General features: G+C 41.8%; 3 protein-coding genes across 8 annotated transcripts; 2 read left to right on the plus strand and 1 right to left on the minus strand.

Moving 5' to 3' along the window:
* Positions 1 to 435: 435 nt before the first annotated feature.
* Larp4B (La-related protein 4B) lies at positions 436 to 9,961 on the plus strand. 4 transcript variants are annotated; one of them, XM_066300826.1, is made up of 11 exons: positions 436 to 737; positions 1,444 to 1,579; positions 3,746 to 3,912; positions 3,969 to 4,135; positions 4,187 to 4,577; positions 4,737 to 4,967; positions 5,020 to 5,515; positions 5,685 to 5,990; positions 6,193 to 6,854; positions 7,135 to 7,372; positions 7,433 to 9,961. In XM_066300826.1, the coding sequence occupies exons 1-11, from the start codon at positions 606 to 608 to the stop codon at positions 7,594 to 7,596; spliced, it is 3,090 nt and encodes a 1,029-aa protein (XP_066156923.1). In that variant the 5' UTR covers positions 436 to 605; the 3' UTR covers positions 7,597 to 9,961. The 4 variants fall into 4 exon arrangements, with proteins under 4 accessions (XP_066156923.1, XP_066156925.1, XP_066156924.1 ...); XM_066300828.1 differs by lacking the exon at positions 436 to 737 and adding an exon at positions 1,189 to 1,318; XM_066300827.1 differs by lacking the exon at positions 436 to 737 and adding an exon at positions 1,293 to 1,384.
* Positions 9,962 to 10,972: 1,011 nt separating this feature from the next.
* Positions 10,973 to 11,931, minus strand: RpL36 (ribosomal protein L36). The gene is made up of 3 exons (XM_066300876.1): positions 11,778 to 11,931; positions 11,449 to 11,653; positions 10,973 to 11,141 (listed from the first exon to the last, which is right to left on the minus strand). Exons 2-3 carry the CDS (start codon positions 11,650 to 11,652, stop codon positions 11,010 to 11,012), a joined length of 336 nt encoding a protein of 111 aa, XP_066156973.1. The 5' UTR covers position 11,653; positions 11,778 to 11,931; the 3' UTR covers positions 10,973 to 11,009.
* A 177-nt stretch (positions 11,932 to 12,108) lies between these two features.
* On the plus strand, positions 12,109 to 16,545 carry LOC136349351 (putative fatty acyl-CoA reductase CG5065). 3 transcript variants are annotated; one of them, XM_066300853.1, is made up of 7 exons: positions 12,109 to 12,339; positions 14,601 to 14,811; positions 14,896 to 15,204; positions 15,261 to 15,892; positions 15,946 to 16,054; positions 16,104 to 16,252; positions 16,305 to 16,545. In XM_066300853.1, exons 2-7 carry the CDS (start codon positions 14,611 to 14,613, stop codon positions 16,444 to 16,446), a joined length of 1,542 nt encoding a protein of 513 aa, XP_066156950.1. In that variant the 5' UTR covers positions 12,109 to 12,339; positions 14,601 to 14,610; the 3' UTR covers positions 16,447 to 16,545. The 3 variants fall into 3 exon arrangements, with proteins under 3 accessions (XP_066156950.1, XP_066156951.1, XP_066156949.1); XM_066300854.1 differs by having other exon boundaries at positions 12,109 to 12,334; positions 14,604 to 14,811; XM_066300852.1 differs by having other exon boundaries at positions 12,110 to 12,339; positions 14,604 to 14,811.
* Positions 16,546 to 16,572: the final 27 nt, after the last annotated feature.

The raw sequence follows: 16,572 nt of genomic DNA on the forward strand, positions 1-16,572 counted from the left end.
CGATTGTCAACATTGCACGAGATTTAAATGTGCTTTACTAAAAAAAGCCTTAAGTGAAAAGAAGTAACTAAAATGTTAGTTATTTCTGTCATTTTATTGTATATCGGCGCAGTATGTCTGGTTACATACATGGAAGTACCTCGCTTCCTAGATTTAGATAATATATGTTAATGTAGACAATGTCGACAAGTGATTTTGGTAGATTAATTTTATAGTGCATTTCTGATTATTATTATTATAAGATGCTGTATGTGGCATTTCTGTGGGAATAGGTGGTAAATCCTGCTAGCATAAATAAATTGTAATAATAGTTATATAAACCGATAAAGTTCATTTCTCATGTAATTTCCACTGAAGTTCGGATCCCAGACTTTTAACTGAAGTCAAGCAACAATTCAGTAATTAGCAATACTTGTAAACACCGGGCTTAAAAAACTGATACAACAGAAAGCCCTACAATACGCAGTCGATTTCCTGGATTGGGGGCGTCCGTATCGACGCCGGCGTCCCGACGCCGACCCTTTCCTAATCAGCTGATCACGTTTCGTTTGCCACTCAACAGGTCGGCATGGCTTAGATCCTGGAGCCTCTCGGCGGCCACCCAGATGCCTTTTCGCAAAGGCCCCCCGAATAGGACTCCTTGCAGGCCTCCCAGTGACCCCCTCACCGCATGTCTAGATGCGGATGGCACCTATATCTGCACCGCCTTCAACCCCCGATGCTACATCATTCAGAAGGTGTGTACCATATGTTTACTTTTTGAATGTGTCATTTTTCGGCGATGAGCGCCGAGTCACTTTTTTGGGGGCTCTCCCAGGCTTGCTTGAGTGCAGAAATGCCGGAAATTGGTAATTTATCGAAGATTCGTTAGTGGTGTAATATGTGGGTAAACAAAACACCAGGCATTGTTGCGTGGAGAAAATCAATATGAGGAAGTAATGAATGGACTAAACAGCTGTAACGAAATAACGTTTTTAAGGGTTTTTTGCTAAATAGGCCCAATTCGTGATCGAACAATTGTTGTTATTTGAGGGGCGGGTGTAGGTGGCTAAGCGACGGGGCTTTTCGCGGGTCGATATTTCTATATAGGCCTTTAGCGCGAGGGCGTTGAGGAGAAAACATATCGATAAGACTGAGGTCTGCAGGGAGGATTGTCCAGATCATAAGTCCAGCATAGTTCCGAACATAATGCCGCGGAACGTCGCGGTACTACGCAATTGAAGTGAAACACATAGACTAGCAAAGCAGGAAGTTCACTCGCATTTATACTTTCCCTCGCTGCATAGAAATATGTTCGTCTACATAATAATTTCAGTCCGTAAGTATGCCAATAATCAGAGCCGATGAAAAGGTCGTTTGCGTTCGTAGGTCCATATTTATGTCGGTACGTGTCTCAATCTGGTGCGACGTGCCCGTTTAAAAAGTGAATTTTGTATTTTCCAGGTGAATCCTCCGGGAGCGGGGCCATTGGCCCTCCCTTCGACGTCCAACACGTTTTTTAACGATATTTCTGAGAATTTGGAGCATACCTGGGAGCCATCGGATGGCGCGGACTACATGTGCCCCCATGCCGTAGAGGGTAAGTGTTGAAATTGAATTTCCCGCGTTCCCGAATCGGAGCTTCGTACCTTCCTCGCTAGATGCCTCGCACGTTGTTTTGATTGGACAGTTTACTAGATTCGTGTGGCATGTGCCCCTGCGACGGCCATTTTGCCAGTACGGAGTGAATTTGTGTCGAAATTTTGCAAAAATATTTACAAGCGGTAAGCCCCAATTGCATATTGATTGTGTAGGTTAATTAGTGAGGGATTGATTGGTCCTGTGTGTAGTTTGTGTGGTTCGCGTGCCGATATACGCGTACGAAAACATCTGCGGCACCCATTCCATACCCCGTGCCACCCGTAAGGACAGGTCGTCATCTTTTATGGAAGCCGAACGGTCGGGCACATGGTTTTTAGCTGCAAATCAACCGAATTATGACGCGTTAAGCGGTTTATTTTGGTAATTCACTTTTCCCGTGCCCGTGGGTGCCGTACGTGCTGCCAATTAAGGCCCTACGCCGCCTTTTCCCCTTGCCCTTCACTAAACCACCCAATTACGTGTCGTTACCCCTAATCTGGGCCCTAGTTTGGGACATTCCATCGTCCAATGTATCACGTAACTCCTCGACGTATCGTTGTCAGTAAACAGTGAATGCCAACCCAAAAATATGTCAACCCATCCCTGAACAAAGGTTACACACTCGTCCATCTGATCGGGCCCCAGCGATTGATTTTGCCCAGCCGTTTCGGCCCCCTTATTGAAAACCTACGGCCCTCCCAAAGTTTATTGAGTGCTAATAGTGACCTTGACGTAAAATATTACACCCATCACTTTTCCAAAATAAGGTTAGGTTCGACTTTAACAGGCTGCAAGTATCACCACCTTTAATACCATGCATGGTATGTATCCAATTTGTTTTATAATAATTATTTAAATTTAGCCGTAACTTTCACTTTGTCGCCGGTTTTTTGACGCATTTTGAGTCACCAATTCGGATAAAAAAAAGGCTGCGCCCAACTGTTGTTTCAGTGAATGATTTGACAGATTTGTTGATTGCTGCATTTGGTGACCTGATGATGATAAAAGTGTTTTAGTTTGATTTTAACCTTAAACCTCTCCAATTGGGCCTAGGAAATATCTGAGAACTGTGAAGTTGCCAAAAACAGTCTTATTAATTGTATCAAATTTTTTTTAGGGGGGAATAATGAGGTTCAAATATTCTTGCGAATGCAGTCCTCTGACTCCATTGTTAAACCACTGATGGCTCCTTAAGTTATCAGTTCTAATGCCCTGATAACAAGGACAAGCAGAACAGGAGCCACATAAGCATTTTCCCCTCTTTGAATGATTCATTTTCAATTATGGTCTTAAATAAAGTTCCACCAGAGATAAGAGTGGTTCTGCCACAACATTTTGAGAGTCTAATTAACTGTTATCTCTATGAGAAAGCATTTTACTTGGCTGAGGAGTTCCTTATTGTTAGTGCCTACATTCTTCTGTATGTGATACTCAATACTGGATTTTAATATTTTTTATTAGTTAGAGATGGGTTGTTCTGTCATTTTGTGTAGAATTGATCTTCAGTATCAGTTGTGTGAACATTAGTTGCACCAAAAGTGGGGCTTGCACGGTGCCATAAAAATAGCATTATTGTTACCAATAAAATCAATTTGATATCAATCCTAAATCCCTAACACTTTGGAAAGAAAATATATTTTTGGCATGTGTATATTCTCTAACTCTAACACACTATGATTCATTAATGATCTTAAGAAAAATGAGTACCAAACACATTGATCAATGTTTTCTCATTTGGATGTTATTTGAAGTTGAGAAGTACAGGGCCAGTTTGAATTCCAGACACTTTTCTTTTTAAATCAAGTTTTTCAGTTTGTAATGTGTTTTATCAAATAACAATCTAAAAGTACACAATAGAAAAAGTTACAGAGGAATTGAAACCATCTAAAATGCCTAAGATTCATTAAATGAAAACCATTCTTTGTATCCCAAAAGACCAGAGTAGAGGTAAAATTATTTCCCCTGGAAAGGTAAATAGGGCCTTTGCAATTAGGAACATTCACCCTAAAATTATCTAACTGCTGAACAATCCAAACAGATTGAATTTAGAACTACAAAAATATGTTAAATACTAAGAACTGCATTTTCATAGATTGGAAAGTAAGAGAGTTTCTTCAATTTCTAGGCTACGTGTACATGAATGGGGACATTGGCAAACTCAATTCGGGGGCGGCGTACTCAAACGCCGTCCCTGACACATCGGGACCTCCCATGGGGGTCCCTGGATCGTCTCTCCCCCATCATCATCATCCTCACGACTATAACTTAACCCCTACTGCTGGGCCGTCTGCGGTTAGTATGCCCTTTGATGTTGACAATTGATTGTTGTAATCATTTTGTATCTTTAGACGTCCATTCCCGTGGTGAACGGGATCAGCGAAGCCCCAGATGGCTCAATGTTAGGTCAATCAGAAGCGGGAGGCTCCCTCGGGGCCCACCAACAGCCACACCTCACCTTACCCTTGCCACAATTGAAACAGATGCTGTCCCAGCAATTGGAGTATTATTTTTCTCGGTAAGATCATTTAAGATATTTTAGAAACTTCAATAACATGTTTATATATAGGGAGAATTTAGCAAATGACACATATTTGCTGTCCCAAATGGATAACGACCAATATGTGCCCATATGGACAGTGGCGAATTTCAATCAAGTCAAAAAGCTGACTAAGGACATCAAGCTGATCACCGAAGTGCTACGAGAGTCGCCCAATGTGCAGGTTGATGAGGAAGGCGTGAAGGTGCGGCCCAATCACAAAAGGTGCATCGTCATCTTGCGCGAAATCCCCGACAGCACTCCTTTGGAGGAAGTTAAAAACTTGTTTTCTGGAGAGAACTGTCCCAAAGTGATTTCTTGCGAATTTGCTCACAATAGTTCCTGGTACGTTACTTTCGAGTCCGACGAGGACGCTCAGAAGGCCTACAGATTTCTCAGAGAGGAAGTTAGGGAATTTCAGGTGAGTGCCATTTGGAAATATTGGGAAGTCCATTTGAAATGGTGGAATCGTTCATTATGCCATCAGCTACATTGCCAAACGCTTGGTTGATAAGAAGCTTAAATTTAGGAAAAAAACGAATGCCATGTTAACATGAAGCTAAAGAATTTGTGGATTTAGGGTCGGCCTATAATGGCACGCATCAAAGCCAAGCCAATGTGCAGGCCCGGACCAGCCATAGTGTCGGCCCCCCCTAAAAACGGTTACCGGTTGACGCCGCCTCCCCAGGCCGTTTTTGACCCCGCCACGTTTCCCCCTGGGCAGCAGGGTTTTGTATATGCCAATGGGGCTCCCGGGCAACCGCCAGTGCCCCCTCCAGGAGGCGCGCCTCCCTACAATCAGCTGATTTATGTAAGTGTTGTAACACTCCTATGGTTACAATCTGGCAACATATGTCTTGCAGAATCCTTATCAGCAACAGTACCAAAACGCCGCCTATATGCCAGCCTGGCCACCATCGGCTACGGGCTTTTTCGACATTAGTAGTGTATTCCAAATGAACGGACTTGCACCGCAGCAATTCAAGCCGAACTACCGGAGTGTGCAGGGGCGATCCCGGAATAAACGGCCAAACCCCGGAGGCCAGGCGCCGCCGGGTAGCAGTGGCGGCAGCAGTAGCAGTGATCAACAGGGTCCCTCACATAGCAGCCATTCCTCGCGGGTCTCCATGCCACCGCCCCACCAAGCTGGGTCGCCAGGCGTGGGCCACCAGTTCCAAAACAATTCGCACCACCACCACCACTCACACCACCATCAGGGGGGCTATTCGAGCGTGGCTCCCAAGACGTCTTCCAAGATAGCGGGCAGTGAGGGGGCGGCCAGGGCACCTCTTGAGCCCCCCGAGTACGCGGGACCTCATCCGGGCGGGCCTTACATCAACGCCGGGATGTCACCCATGGGTGAGTCGAGTGATTCTTTGTGATACTAACATAACTGATTTATTTAGAAAATTTTGCGTAAGTCCATGATCGTGTAATTGAGGGCTAAAATCTGACCTTCAAAAATGAAGTTTTTATTCGAAACGTGTATATTATCTTATATGTATATACAAGTATATATTCACTGTAGATCCGATGTTTGTCCCAGTGCCCCCGATGATGCATCCCGACACCGGAGCCGTCGAAATGTACCGGTTCGCAGCTCCCGCCCCGTTCGTGCTTAAGGAGGCGGTGCCACCAAGACATCGCAGGAAAAAGCGTGACGACGAAAACAGCGCTGTAACTGCCGCCAACGGCCCCACAAATGGAAACACTGCAGCGACTGCTAATGGTCAGGGGACGGCCCAACCCCAGACGGCAATAACCGGGCCCCCGCAAAACAGTAGTGGAAAGTCACAATTCGATTTGGTCGAAGAGGCCTTTCCCCCTTTGCCTGGTGAGTTTTTATAGCGATTTCAACGATTTTGAAAATGTTCTAAACTAATGCGGAGTAAAAATACATCTAAAGCTCCAGGACCGTAATTAGGTAATCCAGGCCTGAATCCAAATAAGCAAAAAATTCAGTTAATATTCTATATTTGAAACCAACGAAGAATTTATGCATTTATCGATAATGAGTATCTTTTTGATTTCTTCAGGGTTCGAAACGAGCAACGGTGCTCCACCCGCCAAATATACTCAGCACACAAGCAACGGCCATGCGGCTGTCTCTTCCGGTCCCACTTACAGCAATCCCACCTCGCACCATTTCCCCCCGGCTGGGATCCAATCGAAAACGTCTGAAGGATCCACTCAAACAGTGGAAGTTACGCCTCCAGCCGTGGCCTGGGGTGAGAACCGATTGGCCGATGTTGTCAAGGGTGTGGCCAAAACGAAAAGCAAGTCGGAGGGTGGTGCCAAAGAGGAAGAAATTGTGTCTCCCAGAAGTGGAACGCCCCCTAAATCCTCGGGGGAGGAGGCCGGCTCGGTCGTGGAGCTTAGCAGCGTAGCGATGACGCCCCCGAATTCGCCACACGCTAAAACCGCGTCTGGAACGGCGTCCTCTTCGAGTGTGCCGACGAAGTGCACCATGTCGGACAAATCAACAAAGACGGATGATGTGTTTTTGAACGGGTGCGAGAGAGAGGTGGTGCCGACGACCACCAACGCGGCCACCATGACGACGGTAGCGACAACGGAGATCATTATTCAAAAGTCAACGGGTACAGCGACGACCACTAGCGCCGGATACGGCAGGCAGGAGTCCAAGGGAGGGGGGGGAGGGCCTCAGCCTGTGCCCGCCCCGTCGCCGCCTCCCTCTGTAAGTTTCGATTTTGTTCTTCAACAACAATTCAATTTATACTATTTGATTGTCTTAATTCGATTATTTTAACGGAATAAAATGTATCAGGAACTACTATGTAAGTAAGCTTGTTTCGCCTGGATAACATTTAAATTTTTGGAAATTAATCTTAATGCAACGGAAACATCTGGACTATAACTAATTAAAAAAAGAGGCATGAATTAGCTGGAATTTTTATTATACATTTTCCGTATTATGTATCAACCTGGGCTTAATGATCCCCGCCCTCCCATAATAGGAGCTGCTGGGTCATCCCCCACGCATGAGCTACGCCCAAGCTGCGCAGCACCACAAGGAAGGCCAATCGAAGGGAGCTAAACACATGCCCGTCGTCACTCAGACTCCAGTCGTTCAGGCGACTTCAGAAGCCCCGGCCCAGAAAGCAGGACCCTCTGCACCCGGCCACGTTTCCAGGGCGTCCCAGGCCTCCGTTTCGCAGCAGGCCGAACGTGATAATAGTGTTAGGGATAGCAAAGGTATATGTAAATTATGAATCTGTTTGAAAAGAGGTGATAACAATGAATGTTTTTCGTCAGATATAGGCTACAAAGGTGACAGTTCGAGGGCGGGACCGAGATCCGGAGCGCCCAACGGTCGTCAGGGAACGCATGAGCGTCCCGGTCGTCGAAAACCGGAAGTTCGACAGTCACAACTGCGCGATTTTGTCACAGCCGCGTCTGCCCCTCGGTCGCCGAAATAGGCGTGGCTGAATACCGAGTGCGCGGTCACTAAAACGCGAACATTTTCTCATGAAAAACTATTAGTGAGCGGTGAAACTGAGTGTTGTTCCTAGAGCCGACCGGACGTAGGCGGTGTCGGTTCATTCGAAGCGTCACGCATGAGTCTGTGATTGGTCGAGCTCTTTTGTTTTGTTTCTTCGTTAACCATTCAGGGCGGGCGGCTCCGATTAGTGACACCCACACGAATTAAACGTTGTCAAGTTTCCGTTATTGCCGGGCAACTCTTGAACCGGCCGATTCCAATGTGATACTCATAGAAATCTGGCGATTGAAACATTTCCGCGTGCGTCACTAATTCGGCACGCACGGCAACGAAATTTCTGCACAGCGCAGGCCGAAACGTCGGTTCACATAAACGACTAATAATAATTAATAATACGTCTTAGAAATTATTTTTTGACAGAAATGACTACTATTATTACCATTTTATCATCGTGTATAAGCTGTATAGATGGTACTATAATAGGTATAACGTTGTATAGTTTAAATTTAAAAAACATTGTTGTTGGGTTTTCTCTTTTAGTTGAATTCTTTTGACGCTCTCTATCGTTAAATGCGGTTCGCTCGGTCACTAACGCGCCCATTGAACGCTAGATGGAGTCAGTTTTAGCAAAACGAGCGCTGTTCTGTTGCTCGACCACGTAGTTCTAGTGATTGGAAGTGTTATTTTTAGACCTCGGCATTGGATTTGCTTCTATGGGAAAATCAGTATTTTTGTGCGGTGGGGAGACATCCAGCCTCCAAACATTCGAAACCTTAAGCGCTCTTGCGGAGGGACGACTTCACTGCACCGAGTGATTCCACTTGGCTTTATGCAGCGTTTTCGTTTTATTGCATTGGGATGTCCGAAAACGCATCATGTACCATTGCTAATCTGCTTGAGATCACTCACAATCCTATTCCGGAGACGAATCCTTTGATCGTGTCCAACTTGTTTGCCAAACATCCAAAAAAATCCGACTTGACTGATCCACTCGACTGGTGGACTCACTTTTGTATTGTTTTGTTATGTTAATAATAATATAACAATCCAATACAAAACTAATTCTGTCATTTTATTTTGAAGTGATATTTTACGAAATTAACCGACATTCTGGGAAATTTATAGCCTTTCCATTTCGGTGCTCTAGAGTTGACGGAATTTTTTTTCCCCAGCATTAGTTGTGTAACATTGATGTACACTTAGATCTAATCTAGTTGAAAGGCATTAGCTAGCAAACTGAACACCTTTTAATCAGTTCCATGCCAGTCCTGAGGATTCCGACAAGCATTTCCTCAAATATTCATTTTGTCATTTTATTTTGAATTTATATTTTAGATCAATCATCGCGCTCGTGAAATCTGCCAGGTCTACTGGGATTGCTCCAAATAGAGTTCCAGGCGCAGGACGAGCTAAATCAAAAGCGCATATCGAAATATGGTCGATAGCTGTTATACGTAGCACAAAAGCTGATCGAAACAACCACAAAGCGTTCGTGGGATCGTAAAAACAAATTGAATTTTCTTAAAATATCTGTAAATGGCGTTACGCCCCTGGGAGGAGGATTACCGGGTGTTCTAAAAGAAATACCGAAGCTCTGAACTCGAGATAGTAGTGATGAGTCGGCCATTTTGATGCAGTCAGAATGACAGCGTTGGGACTAGCGAGGTCAAGAAGAACTTGGACGTGAGATTAAATTGTCAGAATTGACAACTAGAGGTTTAGTTAAGAATCGTGGATTGTAGTCGGCTGTGGAAAGTATGTTCACTATTATAAGCAACAAAATGGCGGCTTTTTGTGCTTGACACGTTTCACTGCGTGCGTTAAGACGGTTTAGCAGCCATTTTGTCTTGCAAAATTTGCACGTTTTTAGTTCAGCTGTACACATGACGGCTTGTCACACAGGCGAAGCTTTGTTATTTATGTTTTTTTTTTTTGGTTCAAACTCTGTTCAACAGAAGGTTTCGATGTTCTAGTGCTTGATGTCTCAACGATCGCCCGCCATCTTGTTTGCGCATTAAATGTAATGCACAATTACTAAATGATTACATACGTGAATGTAACTTTACCAACAGGTAATGTTACATTCACGTACGTGAATTTAACATTACCTGTTGGCAAAGTTACACTTGCAACAATAGCAATTGAGTGAAATAAACGTTGCGCGAGTGTAACCGTGGATCAGAACAAAACGGCCGACGAATCTTGTCGTGAGTGGTAATTTTATGTACTCGCTGATCCAGTACGCCATAGTACCTAACGATAGTGACACATCTGTCTCTTTCCCATGATTTGTGCCTTTTGACTGTATCGTAGTGGTTAAAAATAAATTATTAATTAATTTAGCCGCGGCCTCTTATTAAGTTTTTGTTTTTTCTACTCGTCGTGTTTTATTTCCATTATTATTTAGCCATTTTTTTTATTCTTTTTAGCGTAATTCATCATTGTTATTATATAACGTATTTTGACTACCTATTAGTTTGGCCCCATACTTATCGAAAAACAAAAAAAGTCTTGAGGGTTGAAATATCGTTGTTTATAGGCTGTGTTTGTATATATACATATATTATCGTAACAAAATGTTAGGTGTCGGAGCAACGGTACAGATTAGCGTCCATTTTTCTCAGTTATCAGTATGGAGAGACGGTACCCCTCGTGCGGTACAGCTTGGAGGGGCGATTAAAGGAAATCTTACGTTAAGACTGTTAGCTGATCATATGTATATTTTTAAGAATTGTTAATTTTTGATCCTGCGCACGTCAGGACGCCCTTTTCAAAACGAAACGTACGAGACCAATGAAGTATACATAAAGAAAAAAAAACGTTTCCAGATGCCAATGGTCGAAGTTACACCGGCGTCTAGTCAGGGTCGCACAGAAGACAAATCTGGAAACGTACACAAAAAAATGCTTTGAAATAGCTTCTTCGTTTCGACAGGAAAGTCTCTTATTTTTAGGCTCCCCGGGAGGGTGTTTTTTATTGTTTAAGTATGAGTATCACTTATTTTTCATTCACTACTTCCGTTTACTCCCTTAAGCGGCTCGAACACCTCCAATGTCCGTTGCATTTCGTCTAGAAAACCCCCAAAAACATTTCCGAAGTTTAAAGGTGCTCGGGCTCGCCAAGGGGCCGCTTTCGTTTCACAAAGGGTTACTCTTATTTTATCTATTAGGGTCATCATTTTGTTTTATATTATTATAGAGACTTTAGACAGTGATATGACTTAATAATATATAAATAGTTCTACGTCATAAGATTGTGTATAAAAATTACTACTATTAAAATGTTTGGAAAAAAACACCGTCGTTTCGAATTCATCATTGGATGCCTTAATCTTGCAAATAAAACACTGGAAGTAACTTAAATTTTTTATTATTTTTAGTGAAAGTATGCCTATTTATGGGCAGCTGCGGCCTTCCTCATTTGGGTGAGGATGTTGGACAGCTCCTCACGCTTCCTCTTGGCACGGATATGTGTACCCAAACGCCTCTTCAAAAATTTCAGCGCCCTCTTGTCTTTTGAGACCTAAAAATATTATTGCTCACATTTGAGGAGCCTCACCTTCAACATTCTGAAAGTATTGCCTGGTTTTAAGGTACACATTCACAACACAGGTTTTAAAACTAACTGCTAGAATTATTTAACTAAAATTTGTAAAAAAACATCAACATTGAATATCCATTCTGTATCACCAGACCTCTTAGCTATCAACATGGACATTGATGAACATTCAAAGATTAATTAATATGCCTCTTCTTAAGGAGCTCACTAAATTACGAACATCTAACATTTTCCAAATTCCCACAGATCTACCCTTCAATAAACTGAATACCTTAAGCAACTCCATTGCTCGTTTTTCATATGGGGCATGCCCAACAACTTCTCTAATCAAGTCCCGAACGAATTTGGTGTGGTTGGTTAGGACGCCTTTCATCCTTGCAGGGCGAACTTTGTCGCCCTTAGTTTTTGCCGAAAGAATTTTGGTCGTTTTGTGGCCCTTTTGTAGCCCTACGGCTATCTCGTACCTGGGGGCCATGCTGCAAGAAATGTGAGGTTAGAATTACCTAAGTCGACGTTTTTGTGGATAGGAATGAGGATTAACAAATCAAGATGATTAGGACGTTGCTGGAGGTGATTGAGCGATTTATGAGGAAAATGTACCTTCTTTTCTGGCGTTTAATTAACACGGAAAGAAACGCGTGGTCTTTGAATTCAAATTGTCAATAAAAAGGAGAAATGCAGTGGCAATGACATGTGGCATATTGTCAATTGCTTAGAATCTCATTGGCTGAATGTGGGTATAGAATAATAGGTTGCATAGATCACAAGTTGAAACTTCGGCAGTCGGCCAAAAGATGGCCGCAGCATTGCTCTATTCAAATAAAATGGCGCTAATAAAAATAACATTATTATTGAAGCGTCCTCGCGACTAGATGATTAACGATGTGCTCGATCAATTGATATTGATTACATAAGTTCCGACATATATAAATACCCAAAACAAAAGCTCTATGAATGAGCGACAGAACTGCGCTACCACTACGTACCAAACAACTAGGCAGCCCACAAGTAAATGGTGTGGGTACCCGAGAACCAATTTTCTTAGACCTTGCGGAGATGGTCTTCATTCGGTGGATATATCTGTCCACAGAGTGGTTTTTCCGCATACAATTCTTCGTTGAATTAGTGCAAGCCGGAATTTAGAAGCGTCTTACATAGTTAAGTATGCAACTTTCATTTTTATTTGAAACTTTCAATATGTGTTTGGTAGTAAAATTCTAATTGTAGTACACATCACATTATGGTGATAAGAATTTGCAATAATTCGTCAAGAAAAATTTTGAAATTAATTTAATTTCGTCTAACATCTAGTTAGTTTGAAGAAAGGGAAATTATTATCATATTACCAATTTTTATTGACAGTGCTGAAATCCTACCAGATTCGACATTACCCATGGAACCAGTCGTGTTTATCACCAAGGTTTACCTTCATCTTGTTTGGTGATGACCAGAAATCGAGTTATTCCCAAATTTGCCTTTTTTGCGTTCAGCAAGGCGCTTTCATATAGTTAATATATGTAAATATGGGTGCGAGAGTATTACATTTGATGTAAATTGTCTTGACGGCTTAATAATTATAAGGTGCAATATCATTTCACGTAACATTTAAACAATTATTATTGTAGCAGTGGGTGAGAATGTTTATTAGCCTGCTGGGGATTATTTTCAACGCTTAGTTATTAAATCGCGTTTAACAGCATGACCAACTACTGCGTGTACTTATGTGCCCTAGATACCGCACTTCAAAGCTCAGCAACTTTCGCTTTTCCAGTGGCCATAAACGGGTAAACAGGACCCCAATTCTTGTTTCAGTAACCCTAAGTTGGCTGTTGTGGTGAATGCGCCAATCCCTGCGCATTCACCATGTCACTCAATCAATCAATAATTTTAATGATGCGTTATCCAAGTGATTATTAATAAACAAAACAAAAATTCTACATTTTGACACAATCTTGTTAGTAAATGAATTTACCATTTCAACTGTTCGCTAAGTTCATCGTTTTGCAATTGAGAAAGAACGTATGTATACTTAAATTCTGAACCGTTGATGAGGAAATGTCGTAACACTTAGAATTTTGAAATTAAATCGTTGGGGAACAGTTGACCAGACGACCATCATCTACGCAGTTTGTTCTCAGGACGACTTTTTTTTATAGTAAAATTAACGCGAAGTTCCTTAAGTGCAATGTACAAAAGTCGCTTAAAATAGCGACACTGGGTTGATATTAATTATGTCCAATGTCTCTTCAAATTAAAGGTGTTTCAATCGACGCAGACCTAGACCAATATCAAGTCTGTAACCACGATCTTTCCTTCGAAAGATCAGGAATTTAACAGTGTAGTAATTATGACGTTTTTATATTCCAGTTCCTTGTTATTTTTGCATTTTTATTACTTTTCGTCTGTGAGTATTTAGTAACGCAAATACGTTTATTCATAGATTTTTCTATTTAGACAAATGAGTCTTCACATTCCCAGATATCTGTCAAGTATGTTCCTTTACTGTAACAAACCTCAGCAAATCTGTTGAGTTCTGAATTTGAATTTTAGCCATAAATTAAAAAAAAAACCTCATTTAAAACCCTTTAGCATGTGTCTGATTGCCTGTAGATCTGATTTGAGCGACCTCCATTGTAAAGAAATATTAAACAATGTGAGGAATTTTCTCTCCAGCAGAACGTTTTAAAATAATTTTTTAATTCAACTTAAATTAAAACTTAATAAAACATTAAATTTTAATTACATTCACTCAAATATAAATTCACATACAGATCGTCAGTACAATTGAGTTCTCTATATTTTCAAAGGCGAAAATTAAACAATTGTCTTGACTCATGGAACTGGATCCCCTGGCATATTTTCCAATTATTACCGTCACGGTCTTCACCGCCAGCTAAATAGTCCCCTCCCCCCCTCCGCAGGCCCCAAACAGCCTATGTAATAAGTGCTCGGCCTATTTGAATCGGATGGTTATATCCGCAACCAAACCTGTTTCTTGAAAACGACATTCCGAAATCTTCATGGTGGTTCTCTTGTAATGTAATTGGACGATTCGCTCTAAAAAGATCATTTCTTGACCTACTAATTACGCATCGAAAGTCAACAAAACATTTCCGTATTCTTAAGAAATAATAATTGCATAAAGCCAGCTTCAGCAACTCTGGTGCCTTGAGCTATCGGCTAACCACTCCCTCTCGTAAAGTCGATACTGGATTTAGGGTAATCTTCTGTATGTCAATCTTAATTTAATATTACTTTATAGCCTTTTCGTAGCATTATCAGTCATTTGGTAATATTCCCTTTAATCCCCATCTTAAATTAGACACAACTTTAAAGACTTTCCCAACGTGTTCTTGGCGAAATATTGTTATTCAGCTACATAAAATAAATTCAAACTAGTAATCAAACTAATGGAGATATTAGTAGACCTAAAATGGAGAAGCAAAGAAGCAAAATAGCTTCATGGTATGATGGCAGAAGCATTTTCATCACAGGAGCCAGTGGTTTTATGGGCAAAGTAATGCTGGAAAAACTGCTATACTCTTGCAATCGCATCAAGACCGTCTACATTCTTCTTAGAGAGAAAAGAGGCCGTTCCGTCGATCAGAGAATTGAGGACATGTGGAACTTGCCCGTAAGTTTTAATAATTTATAACGAGATTTCGTTCACCATATCGATAAGAATCTAAAACCAATTTGCCACATTTTTGCTTTTCAGGTATTTGAACGCCTCCGCAAACAGAACCCCGACTCTTTAAAAAAAATAGTACCCATCTACGGGAACCTCTATGTTGAAAACTTGGGACTCAAGCCGCAAGACCTCAACTTGCTAATTGAAAATGTTTCGGTGGTGTTCCATATGGCAGCCACACTCAAGTTGGAGGCCTGCTTGAAAGACGCTATAGAACAGAACACTGCCGGTACTGCTATGATCCTGGATATTGCGAAACAGTTTAAAAAACTGGTAGCCTTCTGCCATTTTAGCACCGCGTACTGTTCCGCTGATATTGAGCACTTTGAGGAAAGAGTAAGTATATGCACAGCGTTTTGGTATAATTAATAAACATGTAAAAAACCCAAAAGGTCTATGAGTGCAAAGATAAGCCGCGTGAAGTGATAGAGCTGGTTCGTTGGATGAATCCTGAAGCACTGGAAATTGCTACAAAAAAAATCATTGCTCCACACCCTAATACCTACACCTACAGCAAGAGATTGGCAGAAACTCTTGTAGCCAACGAAAATAGTAACATTCCAGTCTGCATTATTAGGCCTGCCGTCGTATGTCCTGCAGCATTTGAACCCCTTCCAGGATGGGTAGACACCCTCAATGGCCCCATGGGGTTGTTGGTGGCTGCAAGCAAAGGAGTGCTCCGCTCAATGCATTGCATCGGCACTAACAAAGCCCAAGTAATCCCTGTAGATTACGCAATAAACGCCAGCATAGTGATAGCTTATAAGCTGGGCAAGAACAAGAGAACTGAGGAAGTTCCAGTGTATAATTTGACCCAAGATGAGGTGAAGCCCATAACGATGGGGGAGATCATGGATAGGAGCAGAAACTCTGTGTACAACAATCCTTTTGAAATGCAGGTGTGGTACCCTGATGGAAATATAAGATCTTCGAAGCTCTGGCACGACATTTGCTGTATTTTTATGCACTGGTTGCCAGCTCTTTTTATCGATTTTATCATGTTTTTAATCCGGCAAAAAAGATTGTAAGTCTTGACCTCACAAAATTACATGGGCAAACATGGAAAACAAATTTCAGCATGATACGAATTCAAAAGAAGATCCATCAGGGCTTGGAGTTGCTTCAATTCTTCACTGTGAGGGAATGGAACTTTGCTAATAAAAAGTTTCTGGCGTTATGGAATGAGGTGATGAGCTTTTGAATGAAAATTGGTTTTGATTTCAAATTATTTTTAGATGGACGACGTGGATAGAGAAACATTTTCCATGGATTTTAATGCTATGCCGATAGAGGAATATCTTGAAAACGCGATTTTAGGGACCCGGCAGTATTGCATGAAGGAGCCGCTCACCTCCCTACCAAGATGTCGGATTCAACAAAATATGTGAGTTATTCTTTACATCTTGGTGGCTACATACTAAATGTTCGTACTTTAGATTGTATATAGTGCACAAATTGTTCGTCTACTCCATTTATTACTACATTTTCTGTTTGCTGAGCCGCTGGATACCTCCAATAAGGATTCTCTATGATCTGCTATGGAGTGCTCTGGAACATTTGCCTCTGATAGGAAACTAGCATAATAATAATCTGTTTTTTGGGAAATGGGCTAAATGTCAATTTTATAAATGTATACAAGGTATTATGTGGATATAAACTATGTTTTTATTAGAATAATTGATTTACACATTCCCAAAATTTCAA

The sequence above is a fragment of the Euwallacea fornicatus genome, chromosome 37, assembly GCF_040115645.1.
Source record: "Euwallacea fornicatus isolate EFF26 chromosome 37, ASM4011564v1, whole genome shotgun sequence".
NCBI classification, from domain to species: domain Eukaryota; kingdom Metazoa; phylum Arthropoda; class Insecta; order Coleoptera; family Curculionidae; genus Euwallacea; species Euwallacea fornicatus.